The sequence below is a fragment of the Colossoma macropomum genome, unplaced genomic scaffold (assembly GCF_904425465.1).
Source record: "Colossoma macropomum unplaced genomic scaffold, Colossoma_macropomum, whole genome shotgun sequence".
NCBI lineage: Eukaryota > Metazoa > Chordata > Actinopteri > Characiformes > Serrasalmidae > Colossoma > Colossoma macropomum.
In genome coordinates, this window is record NW_023494791.1 from 17,692,903 (window position 1) to 17,719,156 (window position 26,254).

Consider the following 26,254-nt stretch of genomic DNA (forward strand, 5'->3'; position numbering starts at 1 on the left):
ACAAGGAAATGACAAAAAGATGCGTCAAGAAAATGTTCACAGGAAATGAGCATAAAGGAGTCAGAGTTCACTTTAGCTATGAGTGAGAATTCAGTTTCTTTTGAGATTTACATAATAGGCATCACTATGCCAGACTTTTCTACCTAATGTGATTCAATAGCTTATATATTCAAACAATAAGCATTTCCTACAATCTATCACCTTAGTTTAGCTGGTTGATCGTCATGTTTCTCAGTTTTTAATGCATGCCAGAGCATGTTCTGCTCCCTCCCCATGTCCACATGGCCACACTGAACAATCCACCACCTCCTATCCTACACTGAGATCCTAAGCGATGTGTTCTGCTAAAGAACCTCATTTCATATATTTATTAATAAGATGATTGTAACATTCTCGTATAATGATAGCTTCTGTTACTTCGGGGTGTTGTTTTCACCCAGCTGTGATCAGAGTAATGATATATGAGGCTGTTGACTTTTTGCAGTGGGTAAGTGCAGCACTTGACTTTTCAGTGTGTGTAAATAAAACAGTAGATGTGCATACAGAATGCGTAATACACAGAACACTAGTACAAATAATCAGAGAAGAAAAGATCCTGTGTATAATCTTAAAGTGTGTGTGTGCCTAATTTTGGAAAATTCACTCCAAATTCCTTCATTCTAAATTCTTCAATCTGTTAATGCAGGTCTTTCCCTGGCAGTGTAAGCTGCTTAAAAGAACTCCCCAGCAGCATGCTAACAGAGGGAGATTTCACTAAAGATTTGAATGCTTAGTAATACCAGACCACATGGACCAGCGCAAATCTCTTTTAGATGCTAGTGGGGGTACATTTCAGAAAGTGCTGATTTTGTAGTATTTGCCATATCAATTACTGCCATAAAAGAAGCTGTGTTAAAAATGCGCTGATGCACCTTAGCGTATTATGACTTACTTTCTCAGTGACCGAGGCTGACCATGTTTTACAGCACATTTTGGTATGGCAGGTCACAGAGATAATCTAAAGTCATATAATATACTCAGACTGGAATAACTCAGTAATTAAGGTTAGTTTTTATTAGTGTTGTAGTACTCGAGTCCTGTCTTGGTCTTGAGACCATAAAATAGCGATGTTGGTCTCATCTTAGTCTCAACCTCCCTGGTCTTGGTCTCGGGGGTAAGGAGGACATTTTTTTGAGACCAGCTGAGTCTGAGGTAACTGAAAGCTGAATTATTATTGAATATTACCAAAACCAGAATAAACAGTATAAAACAGTGCTTTCTCTGTGGACCAAACTCTCTGCTCTGCGCTTCTCATCAGCTGCGTCGCTGATACGCACGCGCAGACGTGCTGCCAGAACACAGACAGAAATCGAGAATTTCTATGTCTGTTTAAAAGGAATAATAACAAAGACAACTTTCTTTACTCTATCACCCGTTGTGCTTGTATGACATGATAAGTAATTGTTTGTTTAATTTTTTTTATATTTATAACTGTGAGCAACAAAAGTTATTTACACAGTTTAGCTCATCACTCAACTGTGTGAGACTAACAGGTGTTGTCAAAATGTCCTACTGTACAGCGTATTTCTGGGCAGAGGTCTACATAAAAGTGTAGGTACGATATTTTGATAGCATAAATCACACAAAGCAGAAGTCAGCTTCTTATTTGCCAGCTTTTTGTTCAAATTTTCCCGTTCCACCTTAAATGCTGCAGCAGTCATTCTGCTGCCTCAGCCCACTGAGGCACTCGGGTACCATTTAAGGTGGAACTCCTTATCAGAAAATGTTACTAGCATTGAAAGAATAATAAAGTTACTGAGAGCTGTAGTTTACTGTTCATATTACATGGTTTATAAATCTGTTGATAGAATATCATTAATTGTAGTTAATCTTTGGCTAAATTCTGCTGTATTTTTAGCTATTTTCCCTATTTTATGTGACCATGTAATATTATTAACTTCTCCCTACAACAGTCACAGTAATATGTAAAGGACAATGTAGTAATGTTTTAAGCTATATATTTAATGTTATATTTTACAAAAAGCAATAAGATATAATGTAATATAATATTATGTATTAGTATACATAATGTAATATATATATATATATATATATATATATATATATATATATATATATATAATAAGTATAATATATATAATATATATAAGTAATGACAATGAATGTATAATGAACTACAAATGAGTTTCATTTTTTTTATTTCTTTTGTCCTGAAAAAAATCTTAATCTGAACTCGGCCTTGTCTCGGAGTCGACTACTAAAAGTCTTGGTCTTGACTTGTACCCAATGTGTCCTGGTCTCAGTCTTGAATTGGACTCGGTCCTGACTACAACAGTAGTTTTGTATTATATAATCTTTTTTAGTTTTATAACATTTGTTTTGTAGCATTATAACTACAGATCTGCTCCACTCAATTGAAATAGTGACATCCTGACGTTCACTTCAGTCATTTCCTGACTGCATCTATTTTGAGTAAACTATGACAATAGTACATCTCCTATGTAAGATTGCTCTTAAAATCTATGGGGAAGGTTTTCACTCAGAGTGCAACAAATTATCCAAAAGCAAATTCAGTTTCAAAATCACTAAAAGATTGGTGAAGTATTTATTTAGATGACAGACATACAGTATTTGAGCACCGCTCACTAAAAAAGTCTGAACAATATTACTTCCAATTCTGTAATTTCCAGCAGTGAATGAAATTCTTATGCAATATACCATCATGAACACTGTCTCAGTCACCAACTTTCATTTTAATGTAGAAATGGACACTGGGAGTCTTGCAGTGAAATGACAGGTTTGGACACTTTTAGAAGCTTTGCTTGCAAGAAGAAACTTGCCTCACAGACTTCTACTCTAATCTCATTGAGTAGTCTCACTGCTGTGGTCAATTACAACAATACTGTAGATGTATTATTTTGACATTAATGTGTCACTGATGTGATCCACATCAAAAGGGTAAAGACATTTCGTAAGATCTCCCCTCCATTAAGAGTTCTGGATGGCATGAGCACGCAGACTGGCTGCTCTTGCTGTGTGGCTGTGGTGTGGCTGTGGTGTGGTTGAGTGAGGGAAGGAGCAGCAGGAGTGTGCTCCCAGCAGCACTCTGCTATTAACTAATGACACTGTGCAGGTCCTGCCTTACGAGGAAAGCCTACATACTAATTAAGGGCAGGGCTGATCCTGAGTGCAGGCTGCACGCACGCCGCGGGACCTATTAACCCCAGTAGAGGCCAGTGGGTCACACACTGACCCCCTCTACGGCGCTGATGTAACCGCTCAGGACAGCTCTCTCCAGCACTGCACACAGAACATACACATGCAAACAACACGCACACACAGGGGGTGGAAACTGCCAGCTGGCTACTTCAGGATTAACCCTCCAAGCTGTATGGTGAATATCCCTTGAAACACTATTCTTTCATTCAAAGAAACAATTTCTTACATTCTTTCATTTTCTTTCATTTTTTTCAATAATTTCTCTCTAATAGCCACTTTTTTAGGAAGTTACTCAAAAAGGTAATTCATTACAATGACTAATTCTTTCTCTTAAACTGTGATGGGATTACTTTACTGACAGCTTTACTCACTACACATTACTTCACTTCTGCATTACTCTGTAAAACCCACACAAACGGAAGGTACAAAGGGAAGTCTAGTGGTCCTTTAAGTGCTCTATTTAGAAAGAAACATCACAGTCAACATCATTTCTAAAACCTATCACTATTCCTGCCTTTGAACAAAAATTATCAACAGCTGATGCCATTTGAAAACCTAGATACTACTCAGAACAGACGTAACAAAAACAGCTGCCTCAAAATAAAAAGGTTTCAGAGCTTTCAGAGTGAGTGGAAATTGTGTCAGGTCTGTTTAGGTGAGTTTAGGGTCTCAGCACAGGGTCTTTATATACCAGATTCATATTAGCATGATTAGGTTCTTCAGCAGACTGCTTGCTCAAATTCACAATCAATGTCACACAATCAGCTGCTGCAAGCAGAACAGGCTGAAATGATCACAAAGACTACTAAAATATGTACAATTTGAATGGATCATGCATCATTAATATTGTTCTATTAAAGACATATGAGTGACGTAGGTAACAGAATTCTTATTAAATCAGTAACTACAATAACTGTAATGCTTTATTTTAGTTCATTAGAGGAAAAAGTAATCACATTACTTTGTTCTGTATTCTGCATTACCTCCAATTCTGCTCATAGCTTATTAAAACAAACAAAGGAAATTCTGCCAAAAATGGGATTTCTGAGTTTTTTTATAAACTGGATGAGATTTATTAGTGAGAGGTTATATTTATTATAATTTGAATTCGATGAAAACCTTCTGCCGTTTACAGCTTTGCATTCTGGGAAGAAGAACTCCCCTTAACACATGAATACAGAATGTAAACAAAATATAAACTATGTAATAAACTGTGTAATTAAATATCTATATATAAATAATCATCTAATGTAAATGTGTAATTATATACATTTAAAGCAAAGTGATTCTAATAACTCTAGACTTGTAAAGGTTAAAATATTTTAAGCTAACAGCAGTACTGGGTAGCCTTAGCAGCTATTTATTTTCTGATCTGAACAGAGCAAAAAACAATGGTTTGTGTCAGGAACAGATATAGTAATACTTCTCACTGCCTTGAAAAGAGCACCTCCCTATAGTGCAGCTTCGCTGACACGATTTCTTTTTGAGAATATCAGCTCGATACACTTTGAATAGACAAGTAACACAACACAGATTCCATCGCTTCTGTAAAAGCAAGTACAGTACAGTGGAGTGAACAGCTATGATGAAATAAGACTTACTCACAAAAAGGCATTAACCAGCGCATCAACAACACACAGGCCAGCCCCAGAAGTGAAAGACACACAGATGGAGGCTTTACTTAAATGTACAGAGTACAATGTAATAAAATAATAAAGTAAAGAACAGGCTCTGATTACTGGACTGTAGTATTTAGTGAGTGAAGAGTGCCTTTAGGGAATATGATAAAAACATAACTGAGCAGCACATGCTTCTGTGATACAGGTATGGACGCCCATTTAGCAGCCAATGAGCCACACAAACACCTCCGCAAGAGGGGAAGCACACTGAAAGCGTCTGCGTCACTGTGACTCAGCTCCTGTGACTGCTCACAGATGAATAACAAAAACAAAACAAAACAAAAAAAAAGAAATAGAATGAATGCCCGGAGTGACAATGGCAAGAGAGAGACAGGCAGAGAAAGAGCTCTCCACTGGATGTGTCACATAAGCCAAATGATGCTAGAACACGGAAGAGTACCTGAGTCACTTTGACATCTCCTGCAGGTGTTGGTTTCTGTAGGGTTCAAATTCAACATTTTACTCGGAGGGGCAAAGCAACTTCAACACAACAATGACAGCATTAAGAAGAACTCAGTTCCCTAATGAGTGAATCAGTGAGGCACAACTGGCCCTTATACAAAAAATCAGGAAGCCCTAAGTAGCTTCATGGGGAAGTACTGAGTTAGGCCCTGCAAGAGGTACTAAAAAAGACCAGAAATATGCCAGGTTGCTTGCACATTTGTCATATATCCTAAGTACTTGCTGGAAGAATTTAGACAAATAATAAATAGCATTGTGCCTCCTATATTAGCATATCCGTTTATGTAATATGCATGTAATATTTATGTAACCTATATGGCTGGCTTTACATGACGCAACGTCCATACAACTTCACGTCCTTGAAAATAAAAGTTCCAAAGTTGGAGCAATGGTAACAGAAGAGCCACTTTTTGCTTCCTAAAGAACCTTAAATTCATAGTTCTTCAAAGAATCTTCTTGGCAAATTTCCAAATGAGTATGAAGAACCATTTTAAAGTTTAAAGAACTGCCAAAAAATGTAAAGCTTCTACCAACTGGTTCTACCAATTAAAAATTAAGCTTTTTCTGCACCTATATGTCCATGCTAAGAATCACTTAGGGACTTTAAGAGTGTTTAAGATGTTCTAAACTTATTACTTCTTTGATATTCAACAGTTGCAACTGTCTCAAATTTGTGACGCTTCATGAAACAGCCAATCAAAACAGCCCTAACACACCATGACACATGAAAGAATACCATTTCAATGGACAAGAAGACTGTGGTCTGTTGGATGGTTGAAAAGAAGATCTTCCTGATTAGCTTCACAGCAACATTGCTTATTTGCTGTTAACTAGCCAGCTAACATTAACACGACTCTCTGAACAGCTGCTTGTGCCAGCATTTGTTCTGCTTAGTGAGTCTGCTATTACTACGTGTAACGATATGCTGTATGAAAAATACAAGCTACTAATCTAATCTTTACTAAAGCAGTGAAATACTACTTTGATTGTTTTGAATTGCTCCATTTAAGCAATCATGTTTTATGAAAACTGCAACTAGATGCATGAAAGTTTCAACATGTACAGGCAGCTTAGCACTGGACATATCACACAACCTTAAATATTGTTCTACCTCACTTTCAAATGACACAAATGCATGCGGAGCAACACATCTGAGGCTATATTTATTGCAGAGACTTCAAAAATCATGTCAAAATTGACTTAATAAATGACAAACATTTCTGTTGCTCCCTCTGTACTCTTATTTCATTTGCATTGCCTTTTTGTGCCACTTTACTTTCAAAATACAGTCACAACTGCAGAGTAATTCACTAGTATATTACATAAATGCTTGATAAAATAGTGCTCTAGTTGTCCCTTTGATCAAATATGATGCAGGTATTTCCTACTCTTCTGTACAGTTTAACCGCTCTATCATTTTCACGAAAGAAGTTTCAGTTGCAAATGCTTTCAGCTGCAAAAGGTTAAAGGTCATGTATTGCTCTTTGACTTAAAACAATGTGCATAATGTATGAAACATGAATTTCTACAAACTGAGGCAGATGAAACTGAATTGCTGAGTCAATTCTGAATCAATTTCAAGATTTAGATCTTCTTATGCCTTCCACAGCCCTCTCTGGCTCTGCCTTGTCAATCTAAAACACTAATACTGAACTCTGCTTGTGTTAAACATGAATACTTGAACAGCATTGGAAAAGTCAGGCCGTCCTCAGCTGTATTAATATCCTCTAAAGCAACGAGTTCTTGAGGTGTATTCTATGTCTGAAAATCTAGCGAGACGCAGTCTACAAACACAAACTCTAAAAGAGCAGAGGCAGTGTGCCACTAACCACACTTCACTGAAGAGGAAGTTTCACTTGTGAACAGCAGGGTCCTGATTACAGAAAACCGCAATACATTTCACCGTTACGTCTGTTAATATTCTCGCTCAGACTGCGAGCATTAACAAGACTTCACACACTTTTACTGTGCCAAAGGCACCTTCAGTTCTAGACGGAGCAGGTTATGATCCTTGTTGTCCTGCATGCTAATTCTTTGAACTGATTCTATGAACTACTGAACTGCATTTTGCAGACACAGTCATGGCAATCCAGTCATGATCTTCTTTACATGGGCTTAATTAACATTTACTTGTATGTCATAGTACCTTTATTTTATTAAAATAGAACAGGTTTTTAGTAGACATTGACTTTATCAGAAAGATTAACCAGAGTCTGCCAAAACTATAGTATGGCATAGGCTTTGAACTCAAAAGAAGCTGTGGAAGGTTGATAGATATCAGTTTGCTTACAGATGTTTATCACATAGCTTACTATACGACCTTGAATATTCAGTCTTTACTGCTTAACTGTTTATCCGTAAATATATCCCACTTATCATACTGTACTACCATCCATGCTAACACTTAGACATATATTTACTGTACAGCCACAGGATGGGCATACATTTATTAAGTTGTGGACAGTAAAAGTAGAAATACTCTTGGTAAAATATTACTAGCATAGTAATATAGTGTAAGTGCTCTGTTTATATTTTTACTTGAGTTAAAGTACAAAAGTATTTGCTTTAAAATGTACTTAAGTATCAAAAGTAAAAGTATTGTGAGATATTAAAATATTCCTTCTCTTGTATCTACAGTTACTGATATGCATACACAGTTATATTCAATAATCTACAATTAGACATTCAATACTTAGGGTAGGGATTTAGAGAAAGATGCACTACTGGTATGATTTACTCATGTAAGCGCATCATGTTCTTTCATGTATTATGGAATTTTTTTTTTTACTTTGCAGTATATTCTAGAAAGTAGTGGACTAAAAAGTACATATACTTTAAAAAAAGTACTTACTATAACTATGTACTAATTATGTTTTTCTGAGCATATTGTGGATATCGCCACTTCTTAAAAGCACTTAACAGCTGCATGTTTGATTACAAAGAGAGCATAATTAGTCCTGTTTAACTGGATTTAATGTAGTGCAGTAAGTGAAATGTTGAATACAAATCGCTGTATACACAGGTTTAGATAGTATTTTTACATGTGGCACTACTTTGTCTATTACAGCTATATAATTCTTAAAAGTTCTTAAAAGTGGTCCATAATGCATTTTGCAATAAAATCTTCCCTATAATATCCTTCCTATACTGTGACCTATCATGAACCATGAAAACTTCTAGAAGCTTTGTAATATTACATTTTTACCATATTGTGTACCACAGCAGTTATTAGGGATGTAAATCTCTACCTTCAGAATGATTCCGTTAAATTGTGATTTAGTGTATCATGAAATCTCGGTTTGAAAATCAGATTTACCTTCATTCGATTAGCTTTTTTGATGGGATTTTGGTATGATTCAGAATGATTAAAAACCACTGAATAAACAAACAGAAGTGGAAAAAATATTTGTAGTAGAACACGGACATTTAAAAAAATATGCCCCAGTCTTTTTAGCATATTTTTAGATTTAAAAGTAGCCTACAATGGCCAAAACTTATTTTTGATAATTTATCCTAAAATTCAACATCAATTTTTTTTAACTGCCACCTTCCAATCAACACATCATCAATCATAATTGCATTTTTACAACCTTAGCATATTTCAGCTTACAAAGACAACTGTACTTTTCAGTGCTTCTGCTGTGTGGGAGAAGGCTGTGTTTATGTTTTCCCTCTCTCTCCCACTATCTCTCTTCAAGCACAATGAAGATCCAGGCTAGTGGAAGCTAGACTGGACCTGCTTCAGTGCTGTGAGATCCATCACATCACTCTGTTTCCTTCAGAATGAACACTTCCTCCCAAATAAAGAAGGCACCCACTCATTCTTAAACTTTAAAAGAACCTGCACGTATATCATTCACTCTTGCTGGCGTGACCTTCATGCCTGCACATAAATAAAGCACTCTGTCAGTGCTTCCTTAGCACTGATAGCACAACAAAGGAGACGTTTGGCAGTCCTAACTAGAATAAGAGCGCTGTTGAAGCTCAGACAGGGAGGGGCGGAAAACTGGACCAAGGCCATCGTCATGGTAACAGCCGCTCTACCCCCACCCCTCCCCGCTACAAATCAAACTATTAGGATAGGAGTTGGACAGATTACGCCTTCTTATATTCAGTTACACTCACAATAAAGGTTCCTAAACAGTTGTTGGTTTAGACATGCCTTCTTAGGAAAAGGATCCAGGAACCTTTATGTTGGTTCTCCTATGGTATCACTCCCAAGAACCCTTTTAGGTATTTTTATTTTAAAAAGTGTACAGCTACAGAGCGTTCACATTTTAGTGTATCAACTCCTAGAAGTTTTTTTAACATGCTTTAGCTTGTTGAAGCGGAGCAAGTGAAGTTCATCAAAACAAAGCAGCAAACTGATCAACTGGCTTCCAGCAATCCTTTCTTATTTTTTCTTAACTAGTGCCTAAACATCTGGTATTTCAACTATGACCTTCTCAGGATCGACTGTGAAACGCAGAGATCTTTCATACTTTAACTGCGCTTGCCTAAAGACACTAAAGGGGAAAATAGACATTTTACAATCTTTTGAAAACGCAAATAGTACGCAAACCACAAATTAGTCATCCAAATAAGGGTAATGTCCCTTCAGTGGAAAAGTGCACATAAAGCAAAAACAGCCTTCAGTTCTTCAAACTCTAAAATGACAGCAGACGACTCACTCCTATACTGACATACTGAAATGACCACGCATCCAATGGCCAGTGTAGCCATGCGGTTGGGCTGTAAAGAGGCTTCGGGAGCTGCTCTGTGTGTAATTGGGCGAGCGGTTGGAGCCAGGCTGTCGCGCGGCTCATGTCAAACTGCTAAAGGACTGGCGAGAGACAGGGAAAAAATGGCCTCAAGTAGGTCAGCTCTTCTCCTAGAGATAATCAAGCCCATTCGGACCCTGTGTCTCTCTCTTTTTCTCTCTGTGTCTCTCTCCCTCTCTCTCTCTCTATGTGTGAGCAGGAAGTAGGTCAAATGTAGTCAGCTGTTACAGCTCTATCATGTGCAGCACTTGGGGGCTCCAGTCACGCTTTACAACTCCGCTTCCATTAGTTAAAGGCGCAGCAGGGAAGCCCTCCCCAACCTAACAGAGCCTGATGAGAGGCTACAGACAACACGTATATGCAGCAGATACCATCCTGCAACACACCCACACAGAAGGAAAGCTTACAGGCACTCAGAGAGATAGGCACACCTCTTATCACACATTACTGACACACACCAACTCAACTACAAACAGACTTACCAATGGCTGAGCTTTGTCTCTGCACGTCATCCCATTCTTCTCAGTGCACACAGAAATGGGGCTCAAGCGGTTATAAAGCAACTCCAGAGAAACCTTCCAAAGCTTTCTAATCTCTCTCTCTCCTCTCTCTCTCTGTCTGTTTTCTCAGGGCACCACGACTCTCTGTTTTCTCTCTCTCCTCTTTCGCCCGTCCGGCGACTGCACGATACACATCAATTATTCAGCGGCGGTCTCTGGATTTCCACGGCGAAAGCCAATCACAGATGGAGCTGTGTGCTAATGGGCTCCTGCTGTACCTGCCACCGGCTCCAGAGACGACGACGGCGGCCCACGGGGGAATCAGGTTAAGCTCCTCAAAACTTCACACATACTCGCGCGCGTATGAATACTGTTGGCAGAGTGACCACACGCTTGTAAGCTGTCAGCAGCGCAAAAGCCACAAGATGAACAGGAAGCTCTCTCTGGTTTGAAAGGGGTTAAAAAGAAGCGAAAGAGAGAGAGAGAAACAGAGAGAGAGTGAGAGAGAGAGAGAGAGAGAGAGAGAGAGAATGAAGCGAATCCTATCTCACCTTGGATGTATTGGTGCTGTAATTGATGTCCCCTCTCTCTCTCTCTCTCTCTCTAGTGATCCATCGCACCTTTGCCTAATGTCCCCATCACACAGAGATGGATGGACAGGCACACACATGAATACAGACACACACACTCTCTCTCGCACACACATGCACAGCGTGCCACAGCCACTTTGCCAGAAGGGAGGAAAGGGGAAATATGCAGGCGGCTCACATTTCAAACTTGCAGAGGGGGGTGGTGCTTAACGTGGCAGACAGGCTGGTTCTTGGCCCTTGGCCAAAGCATCAGGAGAAGAAGGAGGGGGGGAAAGGGGGGTTGGGGTGGGGGGGGATCCCAACCAACAAGAGCAAATCAATTCAGTCAAAGCCATGTTTGAAACGAGTGATTACTCCTATCAAAGCAGGGGGAATCCTGCCCATTGGTGAAGCTAATCGTTGGGCGCTTACGTGGGCTCGCATGACACCAGTGACTAAATCCATCAACTCATGCCGACTAATTAAGTCCAGGGCTGGTGGTCTGAACCAGCTTCAGAAAGTGTCGTCTGCATATTGGAGAGGGCGACATTAATGGGAAAATTGTTAGCTTTTAACGCTAAGTGCCCATCATGACAACAGGCTGCCTAACACTGTTAATTACATACGTCTAAAATGTTTGAATTTTTAGAAAACAGATCCAGCTCTTCCCCTGGCTGTCAATAGCAAACCTCCATTAATGAATTAATAAATAGCTCTTCAGTGGCTGTAGAATTAGCGTCGCCTAGTTTGTTAATTAAAAGCACTGTATCAACTTGGCATGGCTAAAACTGTCACATAATTATGCCAGCCATTATTATCACTGCCATCAAATTAGGAATCATCTATTTGTTCAAACAAACCACAGAGACTTAGAGTATATTTCAAAGCATCAAGGCCTGAGCGGCCTCCTTGTCTGGCGCTCCCCGGCCAGCGGTGTGACAGGGACCTTCAATATCATGCTCCTGGTGGGTGAAATAATTCAGAGAAATGAGAGGACATGTCAAGGCTGCAGGCTACATTAAAGAGGTGAAGAGCTGAAGCTGGCTCAAACAGGAACTTGAGCTTCCTCTCACTCTCTGACTGCAAAGCAATGACTCACAGCAACTCTCCAATAATACAGTCCCCACTGCTCACACTTCTGAGTGGATGCAAATCAATTGGGTAGCTCTTAATAGCCGGTATGAGTTATGAGAAACTTTTTGTTCACGCTAGTACTCCGGAGTATTTCAGGTAACGTCGTCACATGGTTACGCCAAAGCCACAAAATCCTTTATTTTGGCAATGAATGTTTCAATAGTTACATATATACTACAACACAAAGGCTGCTCTCTGTTTTAACTGTTGCTGAGCGATTTCATCAGCTAGAGAGACAAGCATTGGAGAATATGTCAAAACAGTGGCCTGGTTAGAGGCAAATCCAGTCCTGTTCATTATTTCACACAGCTTCCCTTCCCACCACTGCACAATGACTGCAGGGGTTGATTACATTATTAACACAAGAGATTCTGCCTTACTAATTACATATCATTAGAGGTAAACCTCCGCGCAGAGAAAAAACCCAAGCGGTGGATTTCTTGTCTCCGAGTGGTGAATTGAGTTAAGGGGGGAGAGCATGGTTTGTGGTGAGTGTGTGTGTGTGTGTTTGTGTGTGTGTGTGTCACAGGGAGGTCCCTGGGCTTGGGCTTCCTGTGTATTTGCACTCGCGGCTGCTCTGTAAACCATGCGTGTACATGACATGTGAATTACGGTGAGGCCCATGAAAGCAATCCCTCACTGCAGACATGGCGGATTGCTCACTCTCCTGACGTCGCCTTCCAGCTGACCTGATTTACGGCACGCTGACAGAATTCCTATGCGGACCAGGAACATTCTTTACGTTTGCACTGGAGGAGGCAGTTACACCTCACGCTGCTGCAGCCTTTGAGTACTTTCCAACCCCCCTCAACCTTGTGCAAAGCATGGCTAAAAAAAGCCCAACACTGAACTTTTTTTTTCCTCTGTAATAACCAGCTCCATCTATGGAGAGTCATGCTCCTCATAAACAAATAAGATTAAAGTGACAGTTTGGTGGAAAATCAAATGAATACAATTTTCAGTGGCATTTTATTTTGATAGCACACTTTATATTTTGTGAATACATAACTTACCTTTAACTTACAGTACTATGCAAAAGGCACTTAAGAATCTTATTTAAAACCAATTATCTTGGCAATAAGTGTGTTTTGCTTGAAAAAAAAATCATTAGAATGTATGCAAATAAACATAAATACAGCAAAAGCAACAATTATTTCATATTTTCAGAGCAGTAGTTGACTTCTTATGAGCTAGTTTTAAAAACAAAACCTGGACGTTTCTAAGGCGTCCCCAGCCATTGTATGGATGTTAAAATTTGGTGTTAAAAAATGGTTTATTTAACATAATGAATCACTGATACCAGGTACTGCATGGTAACTACAATTAATACTGGGCTTCCATGAGAAGAGGTTTAGAAATGGTTGAAAAAAATACACTGACACATGTAAAATCACTACTTAGTTAACTGTACTTATGTTATTTGTATGTGTTCTACTATTAGTGGTTTTCTGAGAACATAAACACTTTCTGCCCAGAAAAAATGGCTTCTTCATTGTATTTAATTTTCTCAGGCTTCTAAAAAAGGTGACCCCCAGTTCTGCTCTTACTCCAAATCTAATTGATCAGCAAAGACATCTTTGGTGTTGGACATCTTTGGTGTCTGTTTCTTCTTTACTTTTTTCACTACAGCTACAATGTTAATATAGCTAACAAGTAATGGATCCTTATGAATTAGAATCTGCATGCCTAAATCATCTCACTTGCCTCAAATCACTTTGAGTTCATATGTTAATATGTAATAACCTCAAAACAGAACTGCTGACGTGGTTTCTGACCTTGTGTGACATCCTGTCTTCTAAAAAAGTACATCACATCGACAAACACAGCAAGAGCAGCCATCTTGAAGGCTGAATTTATCCATGTTTCTGTTTGGTTTGTTCAGTTTCACAGACCTAAGGAAAATGCTCAGCGTGGTAGAAGTTTTTTGCTCTTGAAATGCAGCACAGCTCAGTGAGATGTGGGAGGCATCGCTCAAGGAGATGGCTGAGTGCATGAGCATGGCAACTCGCACTTTGTAAGTGAGGGCAGAGAAAATAAAGGGGAAGGCTGATGTTTTACCCAGCTGCTGTAAGGAGTCAGACCGCGCTCTGTTGAATCATATCAATCTCTGTCTCTCTCTGGAGTCCCTGTAAGCACTCGACCCGCTATTTAGAATGTGCAGTCCCTCACTAAGTACCTCTCAATAGTTAATGACTTGTGGACTATTATCATAGACCTGAAAATGAGGCAACATAGTGGAGTTGCCGCAAATGACAAACAAATAGCTCTGTTCGGCAAATCAGGTCAAAATTCTTTCAAGTTACTCATATTACTCACACACACTTCCCTTATGAGAGGCCAATAAAAGCTAAGTGTCTCTTTTCCTTCTTCATCTGTTAAAACCTGAGCCCGATCTGACGTACGCTGCTGAGGAACCGAAGCCACAGAGAAGCCGTTGGGGTTATGTGAGTGAGTGAAGGCGGTGCGACACTTAAAGTACACTTTGAGAAAAGAAAACAAAGCATTGCTACATTTCCAGTCGCTTCTGCCTTGTGCGCTTCATGCCAAAACTAGTCGAAAGGAGACTTAAAAGCCACTTGGCCGGCAGCACACCTTGCAATTAGCCTGTCGAAACATCTCACCAAGAACAATGGCGTGCTATCTGTGTTCTTGCATGCAGGCAAAAACAGGTCTTGTGGAGATGCTTTTTTTATGGAAATGTGTAAACAATGGCAGGCCGTCTGAAAGGGGGTGTACGAATGAGAGACACATCCTGCCAGACAAACACATTAGCTGTCACTCTCCATACTAATGTGCTTTCTATTAAATGTCAGCGTGACATGCTCTAAGGGAAGAACAAGCTGTTGATCTAAGACAGCTGACTGCTACCACTGACAACACAATGTTCCAATAAAAACAATGATGGTGGTAAAAACAGTACATTTTTATAGATAGAAATGCAATCAGATGGAGAAATAATTTAAAAATCTCTTGGCTTGTATTTCAGAAGTGTTCAGATAAAAGCCAGTGAGAGAAATTGATGTTGTAAGCGTTTAGCACTCATAAATACTGCTGCGAAAAAGAGACAAAAAAGTGACTGCTGGATGTTAGACAAAACAATTATCTTATTGCCCTGCCGGTGGGGTGCCCAACAAAGCCTGGGTAAGAAGTCTGCCTGTGGCATGTAAGCAGTGCAGCTCAGTCTCAGTACACACACACACACATACACACACATACACACACATACACACTCACAAACACACACTGCGGACAGATAGCTCCCATAATCACAGATTAATACGGCAGGCTAATCCTACTGACAGGGAGGTCAGCATCGCATCCAGCCTGTCCCTGACAGACTACTCTTCACCTCCACACGCACCCACACCCACACACGCATGTATACACCCTTGAGGATCAGCTATTGATAGGAAATGGCAGGCTTGTATACTTTTCACTGATAACATCTTTCGTTTGTGTGAACAGCTTATCAGTCTGTCATGAAAAAGTGCGCCATACTTTTCAGGCACCTGCGACGAGCCGCACGTGCCACTGAGAGAGTGCTAAAGCGACATCTGAGAATACAAGGAAAAGAAAGTGATGACAGAATTTAAGAGAACGTTTTACGTTGAGTGACAAACTGCAGGGATTAAAAGTATATAGTGAGACACAGTTTTACACTTTCCCTTTCAAAATTATACAGTGCTGATGTGCTCTAACAGCTTTTAGAATTAGCTTCTTTTTCAGACAGTTAGTCTGTCTATGTGTGTTCTATGCTTCTATACAATTTAACCGTTTAAATATAGGCTTATTTTTCAGTTAGTAGTCCTGAGGCTTATTTACTAGCAAGTAGCGATGCACCAACCCTGAAGTTTTATGACTGATTCTGATTTCTGTATAAATTATTTGGCTTATGGAATTTTTTTGGCTGACTTTTTTTTTGGCCTTTTCTTTTCTCAAACTCAAAACTCGCACTATGTGGACATTTCAACAGGCCAAACTGGAATTTAAATGAAATCAGTTACCTATTTAAATAACGTAAATCAAATAAAGTACTACATCGATACTAAAAGGCTATGTGCTAATTAGAATATGTCATGCATATTTATGCTTCAATCTTTTGTTAAAGGTATAGCAACACTACTGAAGTGCAGCATGAGTTTATAAATTTGCAATACAGAGAGGTCAGCAAATCGACCAAATAATTTAGTAAACTGGGTGATCAGATGTTTGGAGCAAATTTCTGCCATCTTGGTTGACTCCAACTGTGCGTCATACCAGTAAGTATTGTGAATTGTTCAGTAACTACTATGAAACTAATGTATTGGCAAATAAAGTGTTTTCTGATTGATACGGCAGTGTGATGTGCAGGGTGTGTAGAGGAGGAGCAGAGCAGTGTGTGTGTGTGTGTGTGCAGCCTAGGGCTGTTTGTCTGACTGGTCATTGATCGTGTAGTGCAGCTCTCAGCTCCAGTGTCTGGTGTCGGCCGACCCTCTGTCGCCATCCTGCCTGTCACTGCTTTTTCACTGGGACTGCACTTTCTCGCCAAAGCCTCAACATCACATACAGCTCAGATGTGTGCATTTGTGTGAAAGCATGTGTATTACAAGTATCAAGTCGGGTCTGCTGCCTGTTTGGGGACACCTAGTTTTTACAAAATGGTAGCAATGAGCAAAATTAATAACAATAACAAGTCTCACATTCAATGAGTTAAACACTAAGCAGGTTTATTTTGAGAAACAACAAAATCACTACAGTAAATATGCGTGGGGATATTTATGACAGTGCTACTTTTATGTTTAAATCACCTTTTGGCCAAATGAATTTCAATGTGTGCCTTTAATAGCACATTTACATTGTATGCATTTAGCACTCTTATCCAGAGCGACTTACAATGTAATAAAATTGAAGATGTAGGCGAATGTAGCAATAGAAGTCTTGCCCAAGGACTTATTGTCTTATTGGTGTAATGTGGTGTGCTTGCCCAGAAAGGCAATCAGAGCACAGTCCGCTACATGGACAGTCTGCCACAATAAAAAATTGAAAAAAAAAAAAAATCACTATTTAGGAAAAAGCTACTCTTCATACCAAGGATGTTACTTTGATTAACATGATGCTGTGTGTTGCTGGATACACCCCAAATATTACATGGCTGTTGTGACAAAATATGGAATCCCCAAAATGGTAAATTTATAGGAGAAGGAAAAAAGTTCTTTAATTTAACTTTAATGCATGTTAGTGTAGCAACATACTGAGAAGCTGAGCTGTTATTACATTATTTAAGTAATTTTGGAGCATTTTATTGGTCCTTTCATCATGAAATGTTCACAAGATGTAAAAGACAGGCTGTATCGTTAAATGTTAAGAAAAAAAAAACTGTTAGAGGGTTTTGGAGGTTTTGTTGAAGTGAGGTTTTGAAGGTTTTTAGAATGATATATTTTAGGTTTTGACAGTGATGACTAGGAATTTTATATCAATCTTGGACTTAAAATAACAGTGAAAATATTACAATATAATTTAGACAAGAAGGCAAGGCATCCCAAAACTTTTGATGGGTGCTGTGGACAAAGAGGTGGACTGAGAGAGAGAGAGAGAGAGAGAGAGATGAGAAGGAAATGAGTAAGAAAGCGAGAGGACAGGAGGAAGCTAAGGCCCAGACAGAGCGTGTGTTTGAGTGTTTGCTGTGCCACTGTCGTCTCCCAGTCTGGGGCAGCAGACGCCCTTGTGACAGAGCTGAGATGGATGCCTGTGTGATGGGCTGAGAGTGAAGAAGCTTCAGCCATATCTGCTTCCAGCTTTCTTTATCGTCCACTCTTTCAAACACACTCACTGTGGAGGGTCTCGCTATATGAGGACACAAAGACATCACTGCTTTTTAAGATTCCAAAACCTGCCACACAACTTCTCTGAGCTTAATCAGGTACACGAATACTATCCTCATCAATAAATGTCAAATATTATCTCCTCCGCTATGCACTGCTTAGTGTCTACAGATGGACAAGAGAAACCATCACTCTTTGCGGGAGCCTCCCAGTGTCCGGCAGTAACCATGGTAATCGGTGCTGCTCTAAAACATCCGTTTATCTTCATTCCCAACAGCTCGCCATGTCAGGCCTTTTCCAAATGAAGTACGCACGCACGCCTCAACCCCAGAGCTCTCTGGCCATCTATCTCTGTTGTGCTGATGCCCGTTTGCACTTCACTTTGACAAATGTACAAGAACAGGACACTTCAGGAGAGCTGGGCTGAGCAGGTCAGGGTTTCAGGTAGGGCTGTTTACAAAAGGACGCTGCTCTGCAGCCGTTTATTTGCTGTGAACAGCGGTTGAAAATCAAACCTCAATAACTTTTTGATGAATTATGTATTTCTGATGTGATTGTTTAGCGTGCGTGGTCCTGCTGAGAACCGAACAGCTAAAAGTGGCAGCAGTGTGTAAAGCCTCAGAGAGTTACAACATCCTCTTCTGTAAACATGAGTGAGCGGTGAAGAGATCTTTAATAAAAAGTGATGCTGCATGCACAGACAAGCCTACAGTCTGCTCAGGTCCATGATTATAAGACTTTCCCTCCTGTTACCTCGCATTTAACCCTTAGAAGCTGTAGGCATTGTTGGTGATAGCAAAAGCATAATTTAATATTAATTATTTCTCACTCATATAGTAATGCGCAGAAATCAGAGCCCAATAATTTGTTTAATTTCACATCAAATCAGCCATTAAGTACAAGTTATTCATTTTTCAGTTTCAAAAAAAAAAACAGAAAACATATGTAACAGAAAATTACACTGAAGCCTCAACAACTAAATTTAATATCCTTTTTTCAGTATTTAGTGTGTCCACTCTTTGTCTTTATAACAGCTTACATTCTTTTCAGCAAGCTTACTTTCAGTTTTTCACAGAAATCTGCAGGGATATTTTTCCACACCTCCAAAATTCAGTCTTAGAAGTTAGTTGCATTCTCTGCTTCTTAGGATCCATCTAATGTAAATTACAAATTTAGACTGATCAACCTAGAACTTTTAAAAAGTTCTTGTCTAGTTTTTTTGTCTATTTCCTTTTCTCAGTAAGAGCTTCTTGACAGCTACACATCCTTTCAGACTCACAGCACTGAGCTGTCTTCTCACAGTGGAAAGATGGACAGAAACACCTGTGGATTTTTTTTCAGATCTGAAATAAGAGTGGAGCTTGATTTTCTCCTGTCTTTCATAGATGAAAGCTTTGAGTACTGTTTATCTGGTGGTGATAGGTTTGGTGGTCTATAAAGGTCATTCTCAGGAAACAGCTATTTATTTTCATCGTGCAAATAAACAAAATTCATATAATTTAGTAGGTCAGTTGAAGCTCTATATGGTACAGCAAAATACTGAATTCTTAATTTTTCGGTCTTTTTATTGCATTTTTTACCATAATTACCATGATGTGTCCACATATCTGTTCCTCATTACCAATATTCATCATTGTTTTGTCTTTTATCCTTAAAAAATGGGGTTATTACTATCATAGCAGTATATTTCTTTCAACTGTTGAATTTTAATGTCTATTTAAACTCCAAGGCAGTGAATTTAAACTCTTAGGCTGTCCGTGTTGCACATAATTTGAAAATGCCTGTTGACCTTTACACTATGTGTAAATTTCACAATGAATGGACCAAAATTCTGGTTTTATTGACTTACATTAAAAGTAAAGTAAGTTTTTTGCTTCTCCTGTGAAGTTATCATTTTCGAGATATTAGGTTCTGTTCCGACAGCAGCGATATGTTATAACATTTAAAAACAGAATATGTTTTAAATATGTTTTTAAAGCTTTAAAATTGTGTCTTCAAAGGGGAATATAATGTCAGTGACTCTTTTGGGAACAGCTTTTGTTGGGAGGACACAGCTGTAACTCGCTGGTGTTAAGATGTTAAAGTTGCAGCAGGGCGCACAAAAGTAAAGAGTGAACAAATTAAATACTGATAGATCTGACACTATGATATTTTCCTGACATGGAAAAAACTGACCTGTTGATATAGAAATTAAATGAAACGTAAATCTAATTAATTCTGTAACCAGCTATATAATTAGCTATATCAGGTTATTCATTTTAAATAGTACAGGCTAACAACACTAACTCCAGCCTTCTAAGGGTTAAAGGAAGGATATATTGCAGTAGGAGTGCTGCTCCTGTTGCGCTGCGATGGACGGAGGGAGAGGGAGATGGAGCAAGAGAGTAAGAGCAGGAAGGGGACTCACCTGCTGACTTTGGGGTGAACTTGTCACGGTTGGCTGCACACACAGCCAGGAGCCGGTAGCCCAGGTCCAGGTCAAAACCCTGCTGTGCCGCAACACGACTCACCACCTGTAAGGACACAGGAGAGGGTTAGAACTGTTTTGTGAGGGTGCTTGTGTGTGTATGTAAATGTGAGTCTCTCCCAGTGTCTCAAATCAGGCATTCTGTACTGTATTCATATTCTATGTACTTTTGCTATGCAGTGTCTGGATTTTTGTACAGCAGTAATATCTTAAATGGAAAACAAACAATTTGCGCTAAACAAAAAATTAACAAAAAATGCACTGCATGGCACCTCACATCACTGAATCACATCTGAACAGCTTCCACACAAATAACCACTCATTTCAAAATAAAAAAAATGTTAGGTCTGAAGTTTTTGTTCCTAATTTGTGTTGGCAGTTTTACTTGTTGGTTATTTTGAAATTTTCAAACCATGGCTCCTCCCCTCCTGTTAAACACAGCCGCTGTGGCCACTGGGTGCAACGTTTCTGACAGCCATATTCATCATCCATGTATGAAAACCAAAACATGTGCGTAACAGGCATCTATGCATAATTGTTTTAAGAATACAGAAAGGTATATGAAAATTACTTTAATGATAAAATCATTAATTCGACTGTAAAAACTGATAAGAAAGAAAATGATGTCAGTGTCCAACGGCAGTGTATTCATTTACTTCCTTTGTATACATTACATACTGCAGTTCCATTGTCACATGCTGTTGCCATATGGCAACAATTGCGTTTTATCGTTTTAAATAAAACCCATAGCATCTAAGCAGGTTTCAATTATGAAAAATTGTAACCTCCCACAGACTGTGTTTGATTTTTATTCTCAAAGTTGTTGTGCATAAATACTGAATGATATAAACACTTTGAAAATGCTTCAGAGCCCCAGCTTTGCCCTGTGATCCCTGTCTGAAAAAAGAAGTGCAAACAGCAACAGAATGGAATGTGATCAGAGAAAAACAATATGCCACACCACACAAAAAGCCTACAGTTTCCCATAAATATTACTTTTATATTGTAGTAATGCAAAAAGATAAAAATAAATAAATGAATGAATGAATGAATGAATGAATGAATGAAAAAGTAATTGTTGCCATATGCCAACACCTTGCGGTACATACACTACATCCTGCATTTCCCAGTGTAAGCACACTACTAAAAGTGGCTGGTACCCTAATAAAGAACTCAGTCTGAGGCAACTTGCACTCAGCACACATAGCGGAAGTGAAGGAGTCATTAGAGGCCACTGTAGCTGTAATTTTGAAAATGGCACATGTTCCATGCAAGACTGCGAACCAGTGGCAGCGCTGTGATTTTATCATTTTATCATTGGTCCACCCAAATTGACTGCTCAAGTTCATTTTCAGTAATCAAATCTTATACATAAATAAACTGAAACACAACTGAAAATGCACTCAATGTTTGATATATTTGATATTCCAGTTTTGACATCAACCAATTAAAATTCCAGTTTAACCAATAACCATAACTGTGAGCTGTTCGCTAGGCATCACTCGCTCCCGAGCCACCAACACACTCTCAGGCATACCAGCTACAGTTTTTTAAGCACTGAATCTAGACACTTATCATGAGTTTAGAAGATGTTTATTAAATTATGAGAATAAATGTATCAAGTTCTGCATTGGCACCTTTAGATCGATTTAAGCACTGGTAGCGTATAAACACATCTTGTTTTAAGCACTAAAGCAGTGGACAACATAGGATTAGATAAATACAGTAACTATGGTAATTCAAATCTAAACACGTCAATCATCAACCAGCTCAATAACATAAATGACATACATGCCAGAAATAGCTTATTAATGTTATTCTGTTCATAACTGTTCCTGTGTGCAAAGCATGAGAGGGCAATTTTTTATTTCTGTTTTAAAATTCATGCGCAATATAATCACACGTGACACCAATCAGTCATTTCCATTTAGTGCTTAAGGTATATTTCCTTGAAAAAATCCAGGCACTAGACAGTGAAGTACATACAGTGTACATACATTGTATGAACAGGGTGCTCAAAGCGAGGCACAATTGAGTGTAATTCTCCACACTTCATTTTCTTGTGGTTCTATTACATCATCCAGGTACTAATCGTACGAAACATCCTCATGCATTTCCTAGCATGAACATGTTACTTACACTAAAAGTGGTTTGTAAACTATGGAAGCACTTGATTTGAGACACAGCTTCTGTGTCCACCTGGACATACAGACGTGTGAGAAGAAAAACTTCTTCCATGACACAGAACTCTGCACAGAGAAGCAAAGACAGCCGAGCTGTTTGAGAGGACACTGTAGTGAACTCCTCTAAACTCACTGCTTAGCACCAGGCCTTCTGAATTTTTCAGGGCCTACATAAGATATGTGCAATTAAGCTTCCTTGAAATTCTACTCCAGACCCCCATGAGAGCAGCCTGAACCGGCAGTGTGCTAAGCACCACACCCACTGCACTGCTCCTCTCTTCCTCATACACAAAATATCTTTCTACAAACTACTCATAGTGGAGCAATTTCCTCATTCTAATGCAATCATATGAAATATTTATCCACATGCATGAATAATGCATTCTAAAAGAAAACAGCCACCTCCACTGATGTGGTACAGTGTTAAGGCTGTGTTGGTATTCGCAGGGCAGGACTGATGGATTTTCCCTGGAGATTTGGGAGACTGTTGCACAGACGGAGACTGTTTGTTCTCTGAATGTTCTGTTCTGCAGAGACCTGAGCCTAGACTTGGCCCACTGAACTCCAAATTCAAACCTCTTTCAGAACAGGCCTTGATCTACAGCACAAAAAAAAAGCTTGGAAATAAGCCCAAAAGTTAGAGTGCAATATGAAAGGCAGAGCGTGGAGAACACATCCGCCTCCACAACAGGGTTCGGTCAAAGACAGTTTTCTTACAAGAATGTTAAAAAAGACACATCTATCATTGACTGCTCCAGTGCACGACATTGGACTATGACTGTTACAGCTTTCTTTTTAAAACAAACATTGCTGTTTGTTTGACATTCCCAACGAAAGCAAGACTTAGGGCTGGTGACTTTTACCTACAATGATCATACATTGAATCAAATCACTGTAAAGACTGGAAACACAATACAGGTGGAACTGCAAAAAGATTTAGACTACAGATAATATAAAGTAGTAGATCATAAACCACAGTGTACACAACACAGTAGAGTAAATCTTCTTAACCATATTTTTCTCAAATGAACTCTTTAATACCTGCCACTATTCACTTAGGTCAGTGTTGCAAAAGAAACCACCACCAGTGCTGGAGAAAAAAAAATACACCGCAGTAAAAGTGACAATCTAACCTGCATAGACAGCTTTTAATTCACGGTTTAATAATCAAATAATTCACTGATGGCTTAACAGGATTCTGAGATCTGATGAATAGCATCTCTTATAATGAAAACCCAGAGACATTTTTTATCCTGCAGTTTGCAGGGTTTTGGACAAGCAGAAATGCAGAGTTCCTGCCAAACTTTAATTTCCCTTCTGCAACTGCATCTGCCAAGTGTATGAACCAGGCACGGTGCCACACAGGCTAGCATAGATTCAAACAGGCTTTAGAAATGTTCCCTCTCATAAGCCTTTTCCTCATAATCTCTTTTCTCAGAATGCTGGCCCAAAATATTATGTGATTCAACAGCAAAATTTCAGGTCACTGAACCAAGCAAATCCTAGTTTACAGTTTTGCCATGTAGCTAGACGGCGAGGGCAACACGACAATAGCACAAACAGCTCGGCAGAGGAAGACGGAACCACAAAGAAAACGTCCAATATATTCCCTTTAAGACACCGAGAGCGAAAACACGACCAATCATTCGGCTCATAGCGCTGCAGATATGCACGGGTTGACAGGAAAAGACTGTGAAACAGTGCACTTCCAGATAGCTGTCGTTGGTAAAGCTACGGACAGGCTGGATATGTCATTTATCATTTGGCAGAGTGCTGAGCGTGTGAGGTTGGGAGACAATTGAGGTGCGTTTGCGCGTGCTGGGGAGGAGGCGACAGAGAGCTACCTGCTGCCCCTGGGGCCTGGTGTGTACGACATGTCCGCATCTGTCAGCCAGCATTCTTATCGGCTCCTCGCTTTCATCTCCCCATCACCCTGACCAGTGCTGGGGGCCATGGGGGAGGGGCATGGGGCTGGTCACTGATGCTCCAATCCACTATGGGGGCTGAACCCACATAAACACCTAATACACAATATACCCCGCTAAGGATGTCCTGATGCAGTCTGAAAGATTGGAACTGGAGCCAATCCAGGACTATTTCAATGAATCAGTATGTTATATCAGGCCTGATCAAATTCCTGTCCTTTGTTAAGTCTCTTTTGCTTAGTTTAGCTCTATTTATGCCACTGTAAAGATGACATAAACGTTCATTATCCACTTGCAGCTGTGAAGCAAAGTTAACAAGCAGTTTATGTGTCTGTGTGCAGTGTGGAGCTGTTTTAAAGTGGAAAATTAAAACAGCTCTACAACCACTCCTAATATCTTCAGCACTGAGTGTCTTTACTGCAAGCCCTGCTGTTTATTATACACTTAGCGGCAAGAGCAACAGCGTGTTCAAAGCTGAGAAAGCTATAGTTTCTGCATGTTAGACAAATCATATAATAGTTATTTGAACAAGTTTTAAAAACGTAGCATATTACTTTACATTGGGCCACACTGTATATTAAACAAAGTAATTTTATTGTGGCAAATAACGGCAGCATAGAATAGGCTGCTTGGATTTACTTGCTTTAAAATATGTGAGGTATGCTTGTATTATCTACAATTCAAAAATGCAAAAATATAGATATTAGATATTCAGTATTAAATGACGCCATTCAGGATAAGGAGCAAGTGAAACTTAAAAGGGAATTCTCCTCATTTTTCAAGATTTCTGAATAATAAACAAAACTATTCAGAGTGGTTTGAAGTGAAATGTTCCATTCTTAAGAAATTTACTGGTTCAGAATTGTTAACAATGGTGGTGATAGGAACTAGATATTCGAAGTGTTCAATGTCTCTAAAAGCGATCTCATAGAAAGCTATTACAGGACATGGTTACAAATACCTTGCCTGATGCCTGAGACATTGTTTCATGACAGTTTTGAGATAAAACTTGGTCCAAAAATGTATTTTTTGTAATACACAATGAGGGAAGGACATGCATGACTTTGTAAAGCACAATATTTCCCAAAGAACATATTTTCCCATATTTACCACTATTGTACCATTATCAACAATAAATATAAAAATTTAGAAGACATGTGTAACTCTGAAGGTATGTGTAGGTTCACTGGTTGTTTTGGATAGTAAGTAAAATGGCTGTATGTGGGCTGTAGATTTCACAACCCCTGGTTCCATCACCACCACTACAAAGAAATCTGAATTTCTCAGGAATGTAAGTAAGTCTATAAATTAATTCACAGTAGACAAATACTGTAGACAAAATTGGTAGACAGTGCTCTCAGTATGCAGTTATAAATATGGCCATACATACACAGGATATGGCATACAGAAAGTATTGCTATAGCACTGGGTTAAAATCTGACTGAATCCTTGACCGCTGTGCTACGGGTGGTCTTGTCAGCAGATCAAAGCCACAGTGATCTTCATCCTGTACTTCAAGTTCACGCTTGTTTTGACACTCACTTACAATCTCTCT

The 26,254-nt window shown here is 39.2% G+C and overlaps 1 protein-coding gene across 11 annotated transcripts in view; it reads right to left on the bottom strand.

The window, feature by feature from the left end:
- zmiz1a (zinc finger, MIZ-type containing 1a) overlaps nucleotides 1–26,254 on the bottom strand; it is a 145,106-nt gene that overhangs the window by 16,420 nt on the left and 102,432 nt on the right. For 7 of the 11 annotated variants that reach the window (XM_036574189.1, XM_036574190.1, XM_036574184.1 and 4 more), the window contains 2 exons: nucleotides 20,532–20,637; nucleotides 5,299–5,334 (listed from right to left, as the gene is read on the bottom strand). In XM_036574189.1, coding sequence (XP_036430082.1) covers nucleotides 5,299–5,334; nucleotides 20,532–20,637 — 142 coding nt within the window. Of the gene's footprint in view, nucleotides 1–5,298; nucleotides 5,335–10,602; nucleotides 10,991–11,171; nucleotides 11,347–20,531; nucleotides 20,638–26,254 lie in introns of those variants that run through there. The other 4 variants (XM_036574192.1, XM_036574191.1, XM_036574193.1 and 1 more) reach the window with 3 other exon arrangements.